The sequence below is a fragment of the Apteryx mantelli genome, chromosome 1 (assembly GCF_036417845.1).
Source record: "Apteryx mantelli isolate bAptMan1 chromosome 1, bAptMan1.hap1, whole genome shotgun sequence".
Lineage (NCBI taxonomy): Eukaryota > Metazoa > Chordata > Aves > Apterygiformes > Apterygidae > Apteryx > Apteryx mantelli.
The window spans coordinates 17,108,579-17,126,135 of record NC_089978.1 but is presented as its reverse complement, the minus strand read 5'-3'; the positions used below and the strand labels follow the sequence as shown (position 1 = coordinate 17,126,135).

The window sequence follows — 17,557 nt, the reverse complement described above, 5'->3', positions numbered from 1 at the left end:
TCTCTTTCTTTGATTCTTTCAGTAAAATCAGTTGAGATGCATGTAATACTGTATTTCTGCTTCCCAAAGTCCAGCAGAAGCTAGTGAAATTAAACAGTAATAAAGATGTCCTAGGCTCCTATAGATCCTTGAAGTCACCAACTGGTGGTGCTCTCCACCTCTACTGAGGAAAAAGAGGGAAGCACAACCATAATGGAAGAATGATTGATATCTGAGCTAAAATTCTCTTTTTACTATACAAATCTGTCCCATATAGGGGATAACTGTATTTAAGAAGATCCAGAGTGTTGTAATATATTTTATTATGTATTTAAGATTACAGATTTACTGTTGCCTCACACACTATTAGATTCCAACATTTTACTGGATAAAATGACAGCAATAAGGGGTCTTGAACTATTTTCAGCACTCAGACTTCATGCTGTAAATTACATGTACCAGCTGTGCTACATGCTGAGCAACTAATGTTTAAGGCAAAAATACAATTATTCAGCATAATGTAAGTATATTTTAATTATAATAATTTGGAAAGTATTTAAAGACACGTACTGTTGTATTTTTTTCTCATCCACTCAGTTGTTTAGATATAATTCCGAAATAGACAACATAATTCATGCTAAGATACTGATATTCTTACTATTTATCTTAGCTAAACTTTTGACAGTTTTTCACATCAGCCTTTTTAAAGCAACTGAATCCAAAGCTGTTTCTCATGGAGATAATGTAAAATATATAGATGTTTTTTATTTCCTTTCATTGCATCAGGTAGGGAGATTCCTTTTCACTGAATTCCACCACTGTGCTGATTGACCCTCCCATTCCAAAATCATCTCAGAAATACATCTGTGTGCCTTCTTTAGTCTTCAAACAAATGAAAGAGAAAGAGCAACTCTAACATCTGAAAACACTGATTTCTAACTGCACAGTCAGTCATGTAATTTCTGGTCTATTTAAGGCCCAAGTTCCTAAGCAAAAGCATGTGTTTGAAATTATCATTAGAAATGAACTTAAAATTTAAACTGTGCAAAGTTGATAAAAACACCTATTTTAATTAAACTTGAAATATCTTTAAATACTTTTCAATATTTCTCCCCTAACAAGAACATATCTCCAATGTATTTCATGCCCTAAAATGTTAGCAGCAGGTTAGTATTAAAGCGGAAACCTAAGAAATGTTCTTGTTTCCAGATGAATTAGGTTTTATATGATGCATATAGATCTAACCTACAAACGCTTTGAATAAGCATTTGTAAAGATCTTGGTCATTTACCTTCAGCAACAAGATCTTTCCTTAACAAAGGATAAAGAACAGGTTCCACTCCATCCACTTCCTGTATAATAAGTGTTTTCCCAAATCTCACTGCCAGCTCAAGAGTAGTTAGGAAGTTGATGTCCTGGGTAACAAAAAAAAAAACAAAAAAACTCTGATCCTGTTATTTTTAAGCATTAACACCTTGATGACTTAACAGGGAAGAAATGTACTGAAGCTGTTGAATCTCTTTAACAATGAACAGGAAGGCATAATACCAGGAGTCTGAATCTAAGTATGATCAGTATAGATAAACAGTTCTACTGCAAGCACCATATGGTATTTTTGGTTTTAGCCACAAGTAAGCGTTTAATTTAAATAAGTTTGATACTAAGGGCTCTATTCAGCTACTGAAATACAGACAAACCATTTAAGATGCTTAGTCTCCAACTGCTGCACCAGAAGAGTGCAGGTCTACCATAGGTCCTGTGTCACGTCTGCCAGGCCCATCTGGAAGTTTTGGTAGTTAGTGTATCACAAATGTCACTAGTTAGCTGCGTGTCAAAACTAAATCAAAACCTATTGGTACTGAGATATCTAAATGAAGGTGTTTACCTGTAGGTGTCTAAATATGCATTTGATGTTTACTATAGTCAATGGAGATCCTAGACAATTCAGTCAACAGAACCTAAAAAGCAATCAAGCCGATCGGCTAGCAGGGGGAGCATTCAGTTGATCAGACATAGGTATCCAGTACCATCCTAGGGTATCCAAAACATCCACGCAAAGCTGGCAGGGATCTCTGAAAGACCTACATTTTGTTGAAGCAACAGCTTGAGGCCAGGTGAGTGAGATTCACTAAGGAACCTCAAATGGCACCAGATGTTTGTCTATGTGTGTGCAACTGAATCAAGGCTCCAACACCCATGTAGATAGTTATGTGTACACAATTAAGCGTATGTGTCTTAAGCTCAAACTGAAACCCAACCTAACATTTACACAGCATACAACGCAGTGAAAAAAATACATCAAAAAAGTATATATAGACTCCTGAGATACAGGAGCAGTTCATACTGAAGCCAAGAATATGAAAGACCTCTCTATTTAAAAATCTTTTAGTATCTTCTTCTCTTCAGAAAATTTTGATAGTCTTGGAGAGGGAAGCACAGAAAGGCAAGCTTGTAGAAGTAACACCAAATGTTGACGTCCCAGTTTTAAATATTCTAACCTCATTGTTGAGTCAACAAATTATCAGTACCATGTTCAAAAATATAGGATCAAATTTTTGAACTGTATAAGCACATACTTTTAAAATAAGATAGTAAAGCAAAATCCAGACTGACTTTTTGTATACAATTCATTCATACTCATTTTGAATACAATTTTGTGATCTTATACATGGTTAAAATGGATCTCAGTACTTGTTGAAGGATTGAGCTTGCATATACAATCATTTTAATCTAGAACTCTGTGAGAAATTATACAGTCCATTGAATATGACCACATTTTGGTGACTGCTATCACGCCCCTAACTGTTCTCTGAAGTTTGAATAGGGAGTGCTCAGGCAGAACAGAAGAGTAAGATCAAGAGTAAGTACTGGACCTGCTGGTTAATAACTTCCAAACGTGATTCTTTCAAATGTGTCTTCAGCCATTCTGTAGCCCTGAAGGAAGGATCTATCAAAAATGGGCAAACTTTGCTCTAGAAAAAAAGAAACATATAGTTATTAAAATCTTCTGTTTAAGAATAAAATTTAATCCTTTGTTTCTCCAAACTAAGGTTTTGGTCATTTTAACATCTTTTTGTTTTAAACAAACTGTTGAAAGAAACAGCACAGCCTAATAACAAAATGACAACAAACATCAGTGGCAGAGAAAACTTTCTATTTCTTTTTGTAAAAATTAAATTGTCATTAAAAATAAACTCAAGTTATGCAGTTCTGTAGTTCCTCTAAAAACAGGAGTCTCTATAAAACCACTATAATCACAACCACTTTAAAAACTTAGAAGCACAGGTATTATTTTTCTAGTTTTCTCCTGTAGTGGGCAAAGGTACAGTACTTTTCTTTTTTGCACTTCAGTGTATTTTGGAAAGATTAAATCACAGAATCACAGAATCACAGAATCACTGAGGTTGGAAGGGACCTCTGGAGATCATCTAGTCCAACCCCCCTGCTCAAGCAGGGTCACCTAGAGCACATTGCACAGGATTGCATCCAGGCGCATTTTGAATATCTCCAGAGAAGGAGACTCCACCACCTCTCGGGGCAACCTGTTCCAGTGCTCTGTCACCCTCACAGTGAAAAAGTTTTTCCTCATGTTAAGATGGAAGTGTCTGTGTTTCAGTTTGTGCCCATTGCCTCGCGTCCTGTCGCTCGTCACCACTGAAAAGAGTCTGGCCCCATCCTCTCGACACCCTCCCTTCAGATACTTGTACACATTGATAAGATCTCCTCTCGGCCTTCTCTTCTCCAAGCTAAACAGGCCCAGCTCTCTCAGCCTTTCCTCATAAGAGAGATGCTCCAGTCCCCTAATCATCTTTGTGGCCCTTCACTGGACTTGCTCCAGTAGTGCCACATCCCTCTTGTACTGGGGAGCCCAGAACTGGACACAGTACTCTAGATGTGGCCTCACCAGGGCTGAGTAGAGGGGGAGAATCACCTCCCTCGACCTGCTGGCAACACTCTTTCTGATGCAGCCCAGGATACCATTGGCCTTCTTGGCCACAAGGGCACATTGCTGCCTCATACTTAACTTGGTGTCCACCAGCACTCCCAGGTCCTTCTCAGCAGAGCTGCTTTCCAGCAGGTCAACCCCCAACCTGTACTGCTGCATGGGGTTATTCCTCCCCAGGTGCAGGACCCTGCACTTCCCTTTGTTGAATTTCATGAGGTTCCTCTCTGCCCACCTCTCCAGCCTGTCCAAGTCTCTTTGAATGGCAGCACAGCCCTCTGGCGTATCGGCCACTCCTCCCAGTTTTGTATCGTCAGCAAACTTGCTGAGGGTGCACTCTGTGCCTTCATCCAGGTCATTGATGAAGAAGTTGAACAAGACTGGACCCAGGACTGACCCCTGGGGGACACCGCTAGCTACAGGCCTCCAACTAGACTCTGTGCCACTGAGCACAACTCTCTGAGCTCTGCCATTCAGCCAGTTCTCAATCCACCTCACTGTCCACTCATCTAACCCACACTTCCTGAGCTTGTCTATGAGGATGCTATGGGAGACAGTGTCAAAAGCCTTGCTGAAGTCTAGGTAGACAACATCCACTGCTCTCCCCTCATCTACCCAGGCAGTCATTCCATCATAGAAGGCTATCAGATTGGTTAGGCATGATTTCCCCTTGGTGAAGCCATGCTGACTACTCCTGATCACCTTCTTTTCCTCCACATGCGTGGAGATGGCTTCCAGGATGAGCTGCTCCATCACCTTTCCAGGGATGGAGGTGAGGCTGACTGGCCTGTAGTTCCCTGGGTCCTCCTTCTTGCCCTTTTTAAAGACTGGGGTGACATTGGCTTTCTTCCAGTCCTCGGGCACCTCTCCTGTTCTCCATGACCTTTCAAAGATGATGGAGAGCGGCTTAGCAATAATGTCCGCCAGCTCCCTCAGCACTCGTGGGTGCATCCCATCAGGGCCCATGGATTTGTGGGTGTCAAGTTTGCTTAAATGATCTCTAACCCACTCCTCCTCCACCAAGGGAAAGTCTTCCTCTCTCCAGACTTTCTCTCTTGCCACCAGGGTCTGGGGTTCCTGAGGGCTGGCCTGACCAGTAAAGACTGAAGCAAAGAAGGCATTCAGTAACTCTGCCTTCTCTGCATCCTTCGTCACCAGGACACCCACCCCATTCAGCAAAGGGCCCACATTTTCCCTAGTCTTCCTCTTGCTGCTGATGTATTTGAAGAAGCCCTTCTTGTTGTCCTTGACATCTCTAGCCAGATTTAATTCCAAACGGGCCTTAGCCTTCCTCGTCGCATCCCTGCATACTCTGACAACATTCCTATATTCATCCCAAGTGGCCTGTCCCCCTTTCCACTTTCTGTAGACTTCCTTCTTCTGGTTGAGTTTTGCCAGGAGCTCCTTGCTCATCCATGCAGGTCTCCTACCTCCTTTGCTTGACTTCCTACTCATAGGGATGCACCGCTCTTGAGCCTGGAGGAGGTGATGTTTGAATATTAACCAACTCTCTTGAACACTCCTTCCTTCTAGGGCCCTCACCCATGGGATTCCTCCAAGTAGGTCCCTGAAGAGGACAAAGTTTGCTCTCCTCAAGTCCAGGGTTGCGATCCTACTTGGTGCCCTGCTGCCTCCTCGCAGGATCCTGAACTCCACCATCTCATGGTCACTGCAGCCAAGGCAGCCCCCAACCTTCACATCTTCCACCAGTCCTTCTTTGTTTGTTAGTACGAGGTCCAGCAGCACACCTCTCCTTGTTGGCTCCTCCACCACCTGTGTCAAGAAGTTGTCACCAATGCTCTGCAGGAATCTCCAGGACTGTTTGTGCCTAGCTGTGTTGTCTTTCCAGCAGATATCGGGGTGGTTGAAGTCCCCCATGAGAACCAGGGCCTGGGATCGTGAGGCTACTTCCAGCTGTCTGTAGAAGGCCTCATCAACTTCCTCATCCTGATCAGGTGGCCTGTAGTAAACACCCACAACAGTGTCACCTCTATTAGCCTGCCCTTTGATCCTTACCCATAAGCTCTCGACTTGCTCTTCATCCACCCCTAGGCACAGCTCAATACATTCCAGTTGCTCTCTCACATAAAGAGCAACTCCACCACCTCGCTTTCCTGGCCTGTCTTTCCTAAAAAGCACGTAGCCATCCATGACAGCACTCCATATACATATACTCCTTATACATATCTTGCAGACATATATATAGATACAAACAGCATTTTTATTATAATCAGAAACAAATCCAGACCCCAAAATTGCAATGTGTAATATTTTTGTATGGTGATATCATTACCTATTAATATGTATACTGATGAGATAAGCAGGCTTGCGTTTTAATAAAACCTCATTTCGTTAATGTGTGGTTCCCATAACAGTTCTCAGCAAAGCTTATTAAATTATTACATTAAAGACATGTTATGCTAAAAGAATGCAAACAAACCCATACATAGCATTCTAAACACTGAGACTTTAACAATAGATATACTAATCAGGTAAGGGCTCAGAACTGACATAACGGTCACACACACAGTGTCCACACAGATGACAGTAGCGTGGCAAGGGAAAAGAGAGCTTCTCGCAACTGACGTGCATTTATGATATAAACACATTTTCAGCAATTCTCTGATCCAATCTAATAGAATACTTTACTTTTTACATTCTATTTATGAGTCCTACTGTTCCAAACTGAATGACTACACAGATCTCAAACTGCAACAGTGGCAGTACAGGGAATCATGGAATATATCCAGGCTTCAAGTGGTGATAAGCACAAAGGTTTGAGAACTGTACCATACATATCATTGGTAAAATACAATTCTCATTCTGGTTTTAAAAGGATGCTAAAAAAAAATTATACAGGAACAGAGAGATTTGAGCAGAGGAAGGACTTGGAAACAATCCTTCATTCACAGTGACATTTTTAAGAGCTCAATCTGTTTAACTAAAGAAAAAGATGAAAAGAAGATTTGATTACAGCATATAAACACCTTTGAGGATACAAAGTAGCATGTATTGAAGAACTCTTTACTAAGAGAGAAATAACTAGATCAAATATCAAGATGATAAACCAAGATAAATTTAAATTAGAGAAAAGGCTATAACTGATTTGTGAGAATTATCAGTCACTCAGACAAACTACCCAGGGTAATGGTAGATTCTCCCTTCTGGAATGGCATTAAAACTTTACTTTCTAACAAACATAATAAATAACTACTTTAAAATTAGAATATTATATTACAATTGTATAATTGTATAGTATGTATATTTATATGTACGTTCATTATATATTATCTTTTAGTGTGGAATTATGTAATAACATTATATCTTGATTATAACTATAATGTTATAACTAAATTATTTTCTCAAGTATTAGTTTATTGGGATTAACTGAATGGCATTTTATATCCTCCATCACAGAGCTAGTGGGATGATCCTTTAAAGATATAAAATATAGATATTTAGAAAGATATCTGCACTTAGCATTTTCCATTTTTACAAGAAAAAAAAGAATTCAAAATGAAATGTCAAAGTGCACATCTATAGGGCATAATCTTCCAGTGATTATATTAGTGTCCACAGTTATTCACACCTTATCTCTGAATAGACTGATAAAAGGTTTCATTTGTAGGACTTTGGGAAGAAAAGAATAAAGCAAAAAATGAATATTTTCTTAACTGTTTTGTCCCTTTTATTTGGAACTATACAAAATCATGCACATTAAAAATGCTGTATTTGTTTCTGTTTACGTGTTTTGCGGTGCTAACAAAATAACAAAAATGAAGGAGTTCAAAGTTCCAGAAAGATATGTTATAGAAATTTGTAGAAACTGAAATACTTCCAAGATAAGATACAGAAACAAATTTACCTGCAAGATAACAAGAGCATTTTCTATTGAAAGGTCATCTGAGGGTAAACCTTCACTTTTCCAGACTAACTCCTCACTTTCTGTACACAGGAATCGCCTTACATCAAACTCTGGCAAATAAAAGATGTATTTATTATTTATAAGTTTGTGTGAATATTTATAGTCCACATATTTTTTTAAGCCTTTACCACTTTAAATGCATTAGAGATTCTGCCAACAAAGTGTAAGCCTGTACATTTCCCTTACATTTTTTTATTTTGTTGCTTGCAAGTTATTGCTATTGCCTGATGTTATAAAAAATATTTAATGGTGCTACTAACACATATTCCATAAAATGATTACTGAAAAAGCAGAAGAATACAGAATCCATAGGCAAATTAACAATAGTCAATGTGAAAAGACTTATTCATATAAACTTTTCTTTCCAGTAAAGACTGTGGGGATAAATCTTAAGAATTTATAAGAATTAATAGAACTATCATAAGAAATTGTCTGTCTGTATGTACAACTCTTCCTTGAATAAGAATGGATGTTGTCACTTTTCATTTGGGAACACCAAGACAAATGAGACTGTTCATTAGAACTCACTAGCATTTTCCACTTACTTGATTGAGCTTAATTGTATGCAAAAAAAAAAAAAAAAAAATTACTTTCAAGGTCTGCTGATTTTGTCCATTTATCCAAGCTGGCTTTTCTCTGGTCCTCTGGAGCAGCAGAAAGATAGGTAATAAATGCAGCTGCCAACTGAGCTCTTTTAGGCAATGTAGTCAGTTCATCTGTTATCTCTGACACCTTAAAGACAAAAGTTTGGAATGTATAGGTGTATTACAAAAAAAACCCCCTATGTTAAAATTGCTCAGAAGCTGTAAAAAATTGGAATTAAATTTGCCTGTCACTGATAATACAATTTCCATTTCAGGCTTCTACACCTAGTTAACCCACTGTAACTCAGACATGAAAGTACAGAAGAAGTTCTTTTTAGCTCTGTGCTAGAGCATGGGCAGATGTTTTAGAGAATTTAGCCACTAAGATCTATGAATCTGGTTTCAGTTTGCCACATATAATAAATAATAAGATTTTGGAGATCCTATAATATCAGCAAGTTAACATCACTTATGCAGATACCAAATACTATATGAATCTGTTCTACTCAAAAATTTGATTTGCTGCAGACTCACATGATAAAATATATTTATCATATGTCTTTGAATACCTTATCTGCACTATGCCACCTCTGCTTTGAAATATTCGAGTATTTTGGAAAAACTTAGGGTATATCAAAATAATATAGAAGACTGCTATAATTGGCTTGGAAGTACTGCCACATTTTTGTTTCCTTTAATCAAACTGACTTTTAAAAGTGACACTTCTGTGTCACTTTTTTGTGACCAAAGTGACTAAAAAAGTGACATTTAAAAGCCGACAGTTTAAAAAAAGGCAACTTTTTATTACTTTACTTTAAAGGGAGATGAACACAGCTTTTTCTCCTCTAACCTAAACTCCACCCTCATTATGGGATGAGTACCTGACTGATAAACCTGCTAGTTTGATAGTATACCATTATTAGGATACTCTGAATTTTCCCAAGACAGGGGTGATGTACCAGAGTAAAAAACTATGAGGAATCATTTTCAAAATCTTTAAACTTGGGGATCAACTATATCCAATCTCTACTTGCTATAGCAGATGAGGTATCTGTAAAGCTACTTGCAGCTTCCCAACTATAGGCTCATACCTTCTAGTGAGGAAAATCTATCTCTTTCCATGGAACTGGCGATCCTATGAGAAGGATTCATCTAACCCTAACTTTATCTCTTTAAAATGTAAGCATTTAATCAAAGTTGTTTAAGCTTCTTCTGGTGTCAATGAAGAGAGAGGCACCTGTCTCTCACAGCAGGGAGATTTATCCCTTTTCAAGGTACCCAAGAGAGATAGGTATCACTTTCTGGAGGTGACAGCTGTTTTCAACTTGTATGTAGCTTGAAACTTGCCTGTTCTGTTTCAGACTGAAGAATGGCTTTCAGGCCCAAAGGCTTGTCAGTTTCTCCCCAAAATATCATTTGAGCTAATAAGACACACTCTCTTTCCCTAATTTAGAAGCAGAAGGGTTTGCAAACATATAAATGAAGATTTCAAAAGCAACACAAAATTTTGGTTAGGTCCCCATTTGCATTTCCAAGATAGACACGATAAAAGTGATTTATTTTAAGATAAAGACTGCTTAATGCTTTCCAAAAATCTGTCCCTTATAACTGTGTCACAGGTTGGACAGTGCAAATGCTGAAAAGTTCAGCCATCTTAACAAGTACATTATTATTGTGATTGAAAATGGTCAAAAAAACATTAAATGTTCTATATCAAATAATGAATTTTTTACATATTCTGTACCTATCTGATATAGGTAAGACAACCTGAACAATGAAATAAAAGTAAGTTTCATAAGGAAGAAAAAAGTTTTCATTTTTAATGAGGAATCACATAAATGTACACTCACAAGATCAGCAGAATGCTGATAACCCACAATCTGCAAATAGTGTAAAAACTGTCTTTTAAAAAATATCAGTTATAACATGTATTTTATGAAAATTTTCACTAACCTGAGTGTTCCATCTTTTGTGTTCCCTATCTAGTTGACTTATTAGGACCTCTGCAGCTTTCAGTGTTTTCTGAGCTTTACTTAGTTCTGCTTCAAGTTTTGCTGCTTCCGTTGTTCTGCTCTGGAACCTGTAAAACAATTACTGTTTGTAATTGCTATCAAGAACTACCAAACTGATGAAGAGTTTTCAAGGCAGTCTAACTGAACCTGTCATGAATTCCTCCCTTATTGTTAACAAAGAACACAACTACTACAATTACCTTTTATACTTTATGCTTCTTTGGCAGATGAGTACATTTGATTTTTCACTAACAAAATTTAGAGACACTGGTGAGATTTAAAAACACATTTGCAATATAAAACATAATGTCTGAAAAATCATTTCTTCTTCCATTTAAACAGCCTAGCTTGATTATAGTGGCTGATGTTAAGCCTTGTTATATGCCTAGTGATAAAAATGATAGGCTCAATGCCATAATATAAATTTGTAACTTTTTGGTAAATTGCCACTCTAAAAGCTTTAAAAGAGAAAACCGCTAATTTACAGATGAGCCCAATTCAATGCAAAGTACTCTATTTTGTAAACTACTATGAAATAAGAACATGCGGCAATCAATAAGCAAGGTTTCCATATTTTTATAATGTTTAATGTATAATTAATTATTGCATTTAATAAATAATCTAGCTTTTAAATTTAATATATCTAACTGTAAACAGATACAGTATTTAGGTTTTCTAAGACATCACTACACATTATCTCAATGACAAGAATTTTCCAGTTTTTTTGCAGACTACAAAACATTACTTTTAATAATTGCACGTCAGGCTGTACTGATTACACTTAAAGTACCCAATTAGAAAAATCAAACTAAAAGGTTTGGATTAAACCAAATTTGGAGAAAATATAAAAAAGTTCACCACAGCAATTTTTATGCCACTGTGTGCCAAACACTTGATGAGATGTTGAAAGAAATGGAGATAGCTAACTAACTGTCAGAAAAGTAGACCAACCTAAAAGAAACAGAACAGTCTTTGTTCAAGTTGTGATTAATAGAAGTCTTGTACAGGAATGTTTGCAAAGTCCTAACAAGATATTAAAGTCCCCTTAGAGATATGAAGGGTGGGATTCACACTACTTTTTTTATTGATGTCTGCAGTGCCTACACTTAAAGCTGCCAGCACAGTCTGTAGTGAGAAGCAGGTACTTTGAAGGAGCAATTCATTTGAGCTATGAGATGAACTGCATTCTAAAAGTATTTATGTCCACTGATTATGTAGACAGCCTAATGTGGCTACTTCTGATGTAAATATCCACAGTGAAGAGAGCTACATTTGGTCAGAAAAATCTCAGAGTATTCAAATTTTAAAGTCATCAATGTTTTGATTTACATCTTGAAATAAACAAAACCAACATACTTATCTTTCAGTTCTGACACTTTTTGACCAACAGAGTTGAGAAGATCTTCTAAATTCTGTTTTCTGTCTTCAGTTTTCTTGAGATTACTAAAAAAATGTAATGCTTATTTTAAGAGTATGAATCCAAAGGGAAAAAAATGTAAGCGTAACAGAAAAATTAATACACAGAGAGAGCCCAGAGACAGTTCTTTCTTATGGTTTATATCAAGAAAAATCTGTTTTCACTTTTAAAAGTTTTGACTACTTTTTATCACAAAAAAAAGACTTTGAAAATGGACACCAAACACCACATTCAAATGTATTCTTAAAAATCAGGGATTCTCCAAATTCTTCCAATATAAAACTTTAAATTCTTGCAAAATAATCAGTATAGATCCCTCAATTTATGGTTGATCACAAGACTATCTCATATCTTTGTGATTCTAAGGAGAAGCTGACTACACTTGATACATGCCTGAAAAAAGAGGAACATTGGTTTCACTGACAAGATACGTTTTAAATATATCTATGATGTTCATTTCTCCCAGACACATTTCAAATGAGACTGGTAACTTGTGTTTGGCCAAAACATATCCGAAGCATAGCTTCCAGGAAAAGGAAAAGTATTGCACACTTCTGCTTTTTCTCTCCTTCCATGATCATTCCACCACCTATGGGCCAGGAACGATTTGTGATTTCTTATATTTTTAAGAAACTTGAATTCTTCCTTGTTGGCCTTAGTCTCACCCACCACTGTTGGGATTAAGAACATTTATTTTGCAATGGTCTCTAGCTTACGCTTCCAAGTCAGCCTTTTCTTTTTCCAAAGGTTGTATTCGTTCTAAGACACGGGAATACTGGACATTGGCATTCACCCAAGAGGCTAATGGAGCGGCTGCAGCACTGGCTCGTTTAGCATTCTGAAAAATCGGAATCAGTTACAAATAAGTCCTCTAAGTAAAATATAATTGACATAAATATAGAATAAACAACTGCAAAGATTCACCAGTTACCAACACAGATATGCAGATTAGCCAGTTCATATACGGAACAGATCTTTTAAACCATTACAAAGAGATTATATTGTAGGCCACCAATTTGAGTAAAGAAAAAAATGAATATCTTTACAACTCTGAAGCTTCACTGAAGTTATAAAGTTCTAAAGGAATCCAAAATCTATCGGTGTTCCTTTTCAGGGAATTACCATCTTCCTTTTAAAAATACGGAACCAGTATTTTAGAATTCCTTTTAGTAGCTACTGCCAAATTAGGTCTCAAATATCACCAATCCATTTAATTATCTTTTTTCAGTTAAATGTAAAGTTAAAGACTCTGACTGCTACAAGGAGGCCATAAAGAGCTAGTTACAGCACTTTGACCTGCCTTCTGATTTATACCAGTGACACAAGATCTCTTGAGAATTTTAATGCCTAATGACTTAACTTCTCATCCCATCTCTCCCCAACCTCCAACAAATTCCTCACTGTTAGAGGCAGTGCACAACAGAGTAGCCTCTGCTACATTTTTCTCTCTTTTTATTGACAAAGACTTTTCCTCTGTAAGCAGAATTCGTCATTGCTTTTCTCTAATTTAAGTCCATGTGTTTGTAAATCAGACACCTTTTTTTTTTTTTTTTTTTTGCATTTTATATAGTGAAATCAAGAATTACCTTTGGATCAAAAGATGTTCTGTTTTTGGAAAGAAGTTCTTCAACACTCTCTCGTATTTCTTTTGGAATGTTATGGGCATCAAAGGTTGCTATGTCTTCTCTCACTCCTCTTTTGGCCAAGAAACTGTAAAAGGTATTAAATAGTTAAATAAAGAAGCAAATATTAAAGATGTTATTTCTCTATGAAATTAAAGTATTCTGCAGATACATTATTACTGAGTATAACAGAAAGTATTTCATATTTTAAATTGCTGCCTAAGTTTAAAGCTTAAATAAAATCCTCACCTCTTCATGCTCACCCATGATGTATCAAAAATTCCCATCAGTCGTAAAACTCCTTCTAGTATGTCTCTGATTATGTCAGGGGGCATTCGTAATGACCGGATTTCTGACAAAGACTCTGGCTTTATATTTCCAACGGCTAGTTTAGCTTCATTAACCAGTGGCTTAACATAAAAATGTATCAAAAAAAAAAAAAAAGAGGAGGATAAAAGAAACTGAATATTTGACTTTTCAGTTTTCATACAATTTCCTGTTCTTTTCTGTGTTAAATATTTTATTACCTAACCAGCCACTTGTGATATGTATTTATGTGAGCAAAGGTTACTAAAAAAATTGGCATGTATCTATTTGTGATAATATATTTCCATATAACACAGCATATTATCATCCTGACATTCTCTAACTTTTGATCCAGCACTTTAATTCATAAACATTATGTAGATCTTAGTATTGATCATATTTACTCTTTCACTGCTAAAAATTTCACTGTACCAAGGACGTGTTTTAATAAAGATGTTAATTACCCTTTAGAGGCATGCCTAAGGATATCTGCGTAAACATACTTAGAAGTACAGGTCATAAAAAGCTTGCTTTTTGTAGACAGCTAAACCGAAGGCTGAAATTCAGACAGCCTTTGCCCTCATTGACAAAGCAACAAAATGATGAGAAAGCAAAGAAGATCATAGAATGCTATCCTATGCTATTCTATAGAAGGTTATAGATTGGGCACACCTTGCACAGGTATCAAAGACCAAGAAAGGGACTGACCCTAATCCTGTACTTCTAAGTCACTCTCAGTACAAGGATATGATTCCTGAGTACCCATGATATTCAAAAGGAAAGGAAAAAAACAAGCTGCTTTCCTTATTCTTTAGTACAATTTCAAAATGGATGGGATGAAAAGTGGAGACTGAATACCATGACTGAAGACACATACCTCTCTAAAAAAAGGCTGCTTAATGCTGTAAGGTCTCTTGAAAAAGCAGTTTGTTATAGTGCCATTAAGATATATAACTTCCAGAATTAACAGGTATTTGGAAAATATTGGTCACTAAACCATTCCTCTTGATAATGCCAAGCCCTATGATATTACTAGCTTCACCAAAGAGAAGTGATATAGTGTGCCTAAAGAAGATATTAGTAAAAACCACAGACCTCAGCTGTAGACCGTCCCAGGAGGGATACAGTAACCAGAGGTAAGATTTGGTCTGAAAAATCTTAGTGTAATTAGTATAATTAAGATCAAATAGAAAATAAATTTGAATGATGAAAAGACAAGCTAAATCTGGCAATTAGAATAAACTGTTTTCTAATACATGAAGAGTTTTAATATCTAAACAATTAAGAGCAAAATTTTAGAAATAACAGGATAAATCCTATAGGATCATTTTGCACGGCAGAACTTGAGTCAGTCAAATAAAATCAGACCGCAAAAGATTACTTTTCCTTATCAGTTCTTACCTGAACCTCTTTTAGTTCATCTTCAATTTTTCTTTTTCTTTCTTCTATTTCTGAAGCCTCTTCTGCTATCCGTTGTTTTATTTTTTCCATTTCTGTTTTCTGCTCACTAGCACTCTGTAAGAGAGATTATCTTTAGTTTTCAGATTTACAAATTCTATTCTACTTTCACTTCTCATTTCTTTTAGTCTCCATTATAATATAACTTGCACAGTACCAGTCACACTAAAATATCTGAAAATATTTGATGATAGTTTAATTAAGAAAAATACATAAGCACTTAACCTCTGGGTTTAAGTTTATATTTATGTGACTAAATGAGATGGAACTTAAGCACCTATTGCTTTTATCATGTCTCCTTCCCTTTCTTTACTGTACCATGGACAGGATTTGTACCTCTACTTTTGAGGCTCATATGACTTACAAAAAATATAACATCTGAAGTGACATTAAAATGTTAGAGGGCGTTTACAGTTTCTGCTAACTTAAATAATCAGAATTCTATAAATACTTTTTTGATGTCGCTGGGCTATCATGCTTCATTATTTATGGTCCATACCTTGATTTTGTCCTACAAAGTAATATCTGCTACCTGTGCAACATGTAACTCTACTGTACAACAGCAAAAACAGATTTAAACAGAAATCAGAAGAAATGGGATAAAAATTCTCGGAGGCCAGCAGTGCATACAGCGCAGCAGGCCTATACCAAATCAATCACTTTTTCTATTATTCAAATACATGTACACTAAGAAGATACAGAATATATAAAAGTATAAAAAATGGCTAAAAATAGCAAGTAGGCTTACAAAAATGAAAAGTAATGCACCTTAACAGCACTGTAAACCAAGTGTTTTGAGAGAACAGGCATCTACTTTACTGCATACAGAAAATATTTTTGCCTTTGAGCTTCTTTATTTAAGCTTGTTTCAGTCTGATCAGATTAAGCTAATGACAAAACAAACACAATGCAATGAGAGAGGATTCATTATGGCTTAACCTATATTTATGATTTCTGGAAGTATTGATTTAGACATCCACTTTCCACATAGTTCTTTTACTTAGATGAGAAAATACTATTAAAGAAATTTACCTCTTCAAAACCAGAAGGTCTACCTCCGAGCTGAAGGATAAAAGTTCAAGGTGCTATAAGGACTAAAATATTAGTTACCCTTGTTTGATGTTGACCTCAAAGGACTAAATTTCATGAAATAAGTAATTTCTAATAGATCCACAAAATTAATTTGCAAGATTTATTATTTAAAATACTGCAACTCATCAATATTTTCTTTGAAGTTCTTATTTGTAAGAGACATTACAAAATGGATCAGCCTGCATTTAGAAAGTTCCAGGAAACCTTTCAGTCTAATCTATAGTAGTAAATATTACTCAGGTGCAAAAATCTCTTCCTACTCAATCAGTTCAAATATGATTTAAATTATCTAATCCTCCCTGTCCTGTTGCAAATTTTTTCAAGACCCAGGGCTCATTCCTGGTAATTCTCTTAGGCAACTTCTCTTAAAAAAAAACAGAAAGCAGAGGCAGCAACGGAGACCAAAAACAGAAAATGATTTCTTTTTCACTGCTGATTTGAGTATACATATACAACACCTGCATAGATACTGTAATTTCCTGGAGGGCAGCATCAGCCTCATCCTGCTTAGTTTTGAGTAATACACTTTGTTCTCCAGCTTTTTTGTTCAATTCATCTACCAGGGCTTTAGCTTCATTCAGCTTAGAAACACCTGCCTATAAAAGTTCATAAGAATTAATTGTTTAGCAAGAAATTGTAAACACATATAAGCAAAGGTTCATTACAAGTAGTATGCAGACGCTAAAGGTCACATAGACTAATATTTTTTAATTTTTCTTTATAAAACAGAATGCATATTCCCAGCCCACTGCTGTAAACTGAGTCACAAGCATCCCATTGTCTCTCACACTTGCTAAGAGAGTTCTGACTGCATATGATTCACTTTCTGATCATTTCAAGGGAAATCTCAATAGATTTTACTGAGAGCTCAATTGTCTTCTTTGACTTTGTATGAAATTTATGTTCCATATTTTCTCAATGTTATTTACAACATTTTCTTAGTACTGTTTAGCTCAAAAAAGAGATTTGACACTCGGTGTGTTAGTGTAAGGTCTTTTACTATATCAAAAAGCTAAAACTAAATCTCAAAAAATAATTTTTTAAAAGAATAGCAAATGGTACAGCATTTCAATTGAGTTAACTGATATTATCTCTATATATTATTTTCTCTCTAAAAGCAAATCTACAAAAATTAAACAAACTGAAATAAACTAGACTACCCTATTCTCCATATTTGTACACTCTCTAAGGAGCATAGATGTACATAATCTAAAATCTC

The 17,557-nt window shown here is 36.1% G+C and overlaps 1 protein-coding gene across 1 annotated transcript in view; it reads right to left on the bottom strand.

The window, feature by feature from the left end:
* DYNC2H1 (dynein cytoplasmic 2 heavy chain 1) overlaps positions 1-17,557 on the bottom strand; it is a 200,611-nt gene that overhangs the window by 129,482 nt on the left and 53,572 nt on the right. The window contains exons 55-65 of the mRNA XM_013956014.2: positions 16,797-16,934; positions 15,190-15,303; positions 13,732-13,892; positions 13,447-13,570; positions 12,577-12,698; positions 11,800-11,886; positions 10,385-10,511; positions 8,438-8,579; positions 7,788-7,897; positions 2,853-2,951; positions 1,271-1,394 (exon numbers count right to left, since the gene is read on the bottom strand). Coding sequence (XP_013811468.2) covers positions 1,271-1,394; positions 2,853-2,951; positions 7,788-7,897; positions 8,438-8,579; positions 10,385-10,511; positions 11,800-11,886; positions 12,577-12,698; positions 13,447-13,570; positions 13,732-13,892; positions 15,190-15,303; positions 16,797-16,934 — 1,348 coding nt within the window. The remainder of the gene's footprint in view (positions 1-1,270; positions 1,395-2,852; positions 2,952-7,787; positions 7,898-8,437; positions 8,580-10,384; positions 10,512-11,799; positions 11,887-12,576; positions 12,699-13,446; positions 13,571-13,731; positions 13,893-15,189; positions 15,304-16,796; positions 16,935-17,557) is intronic.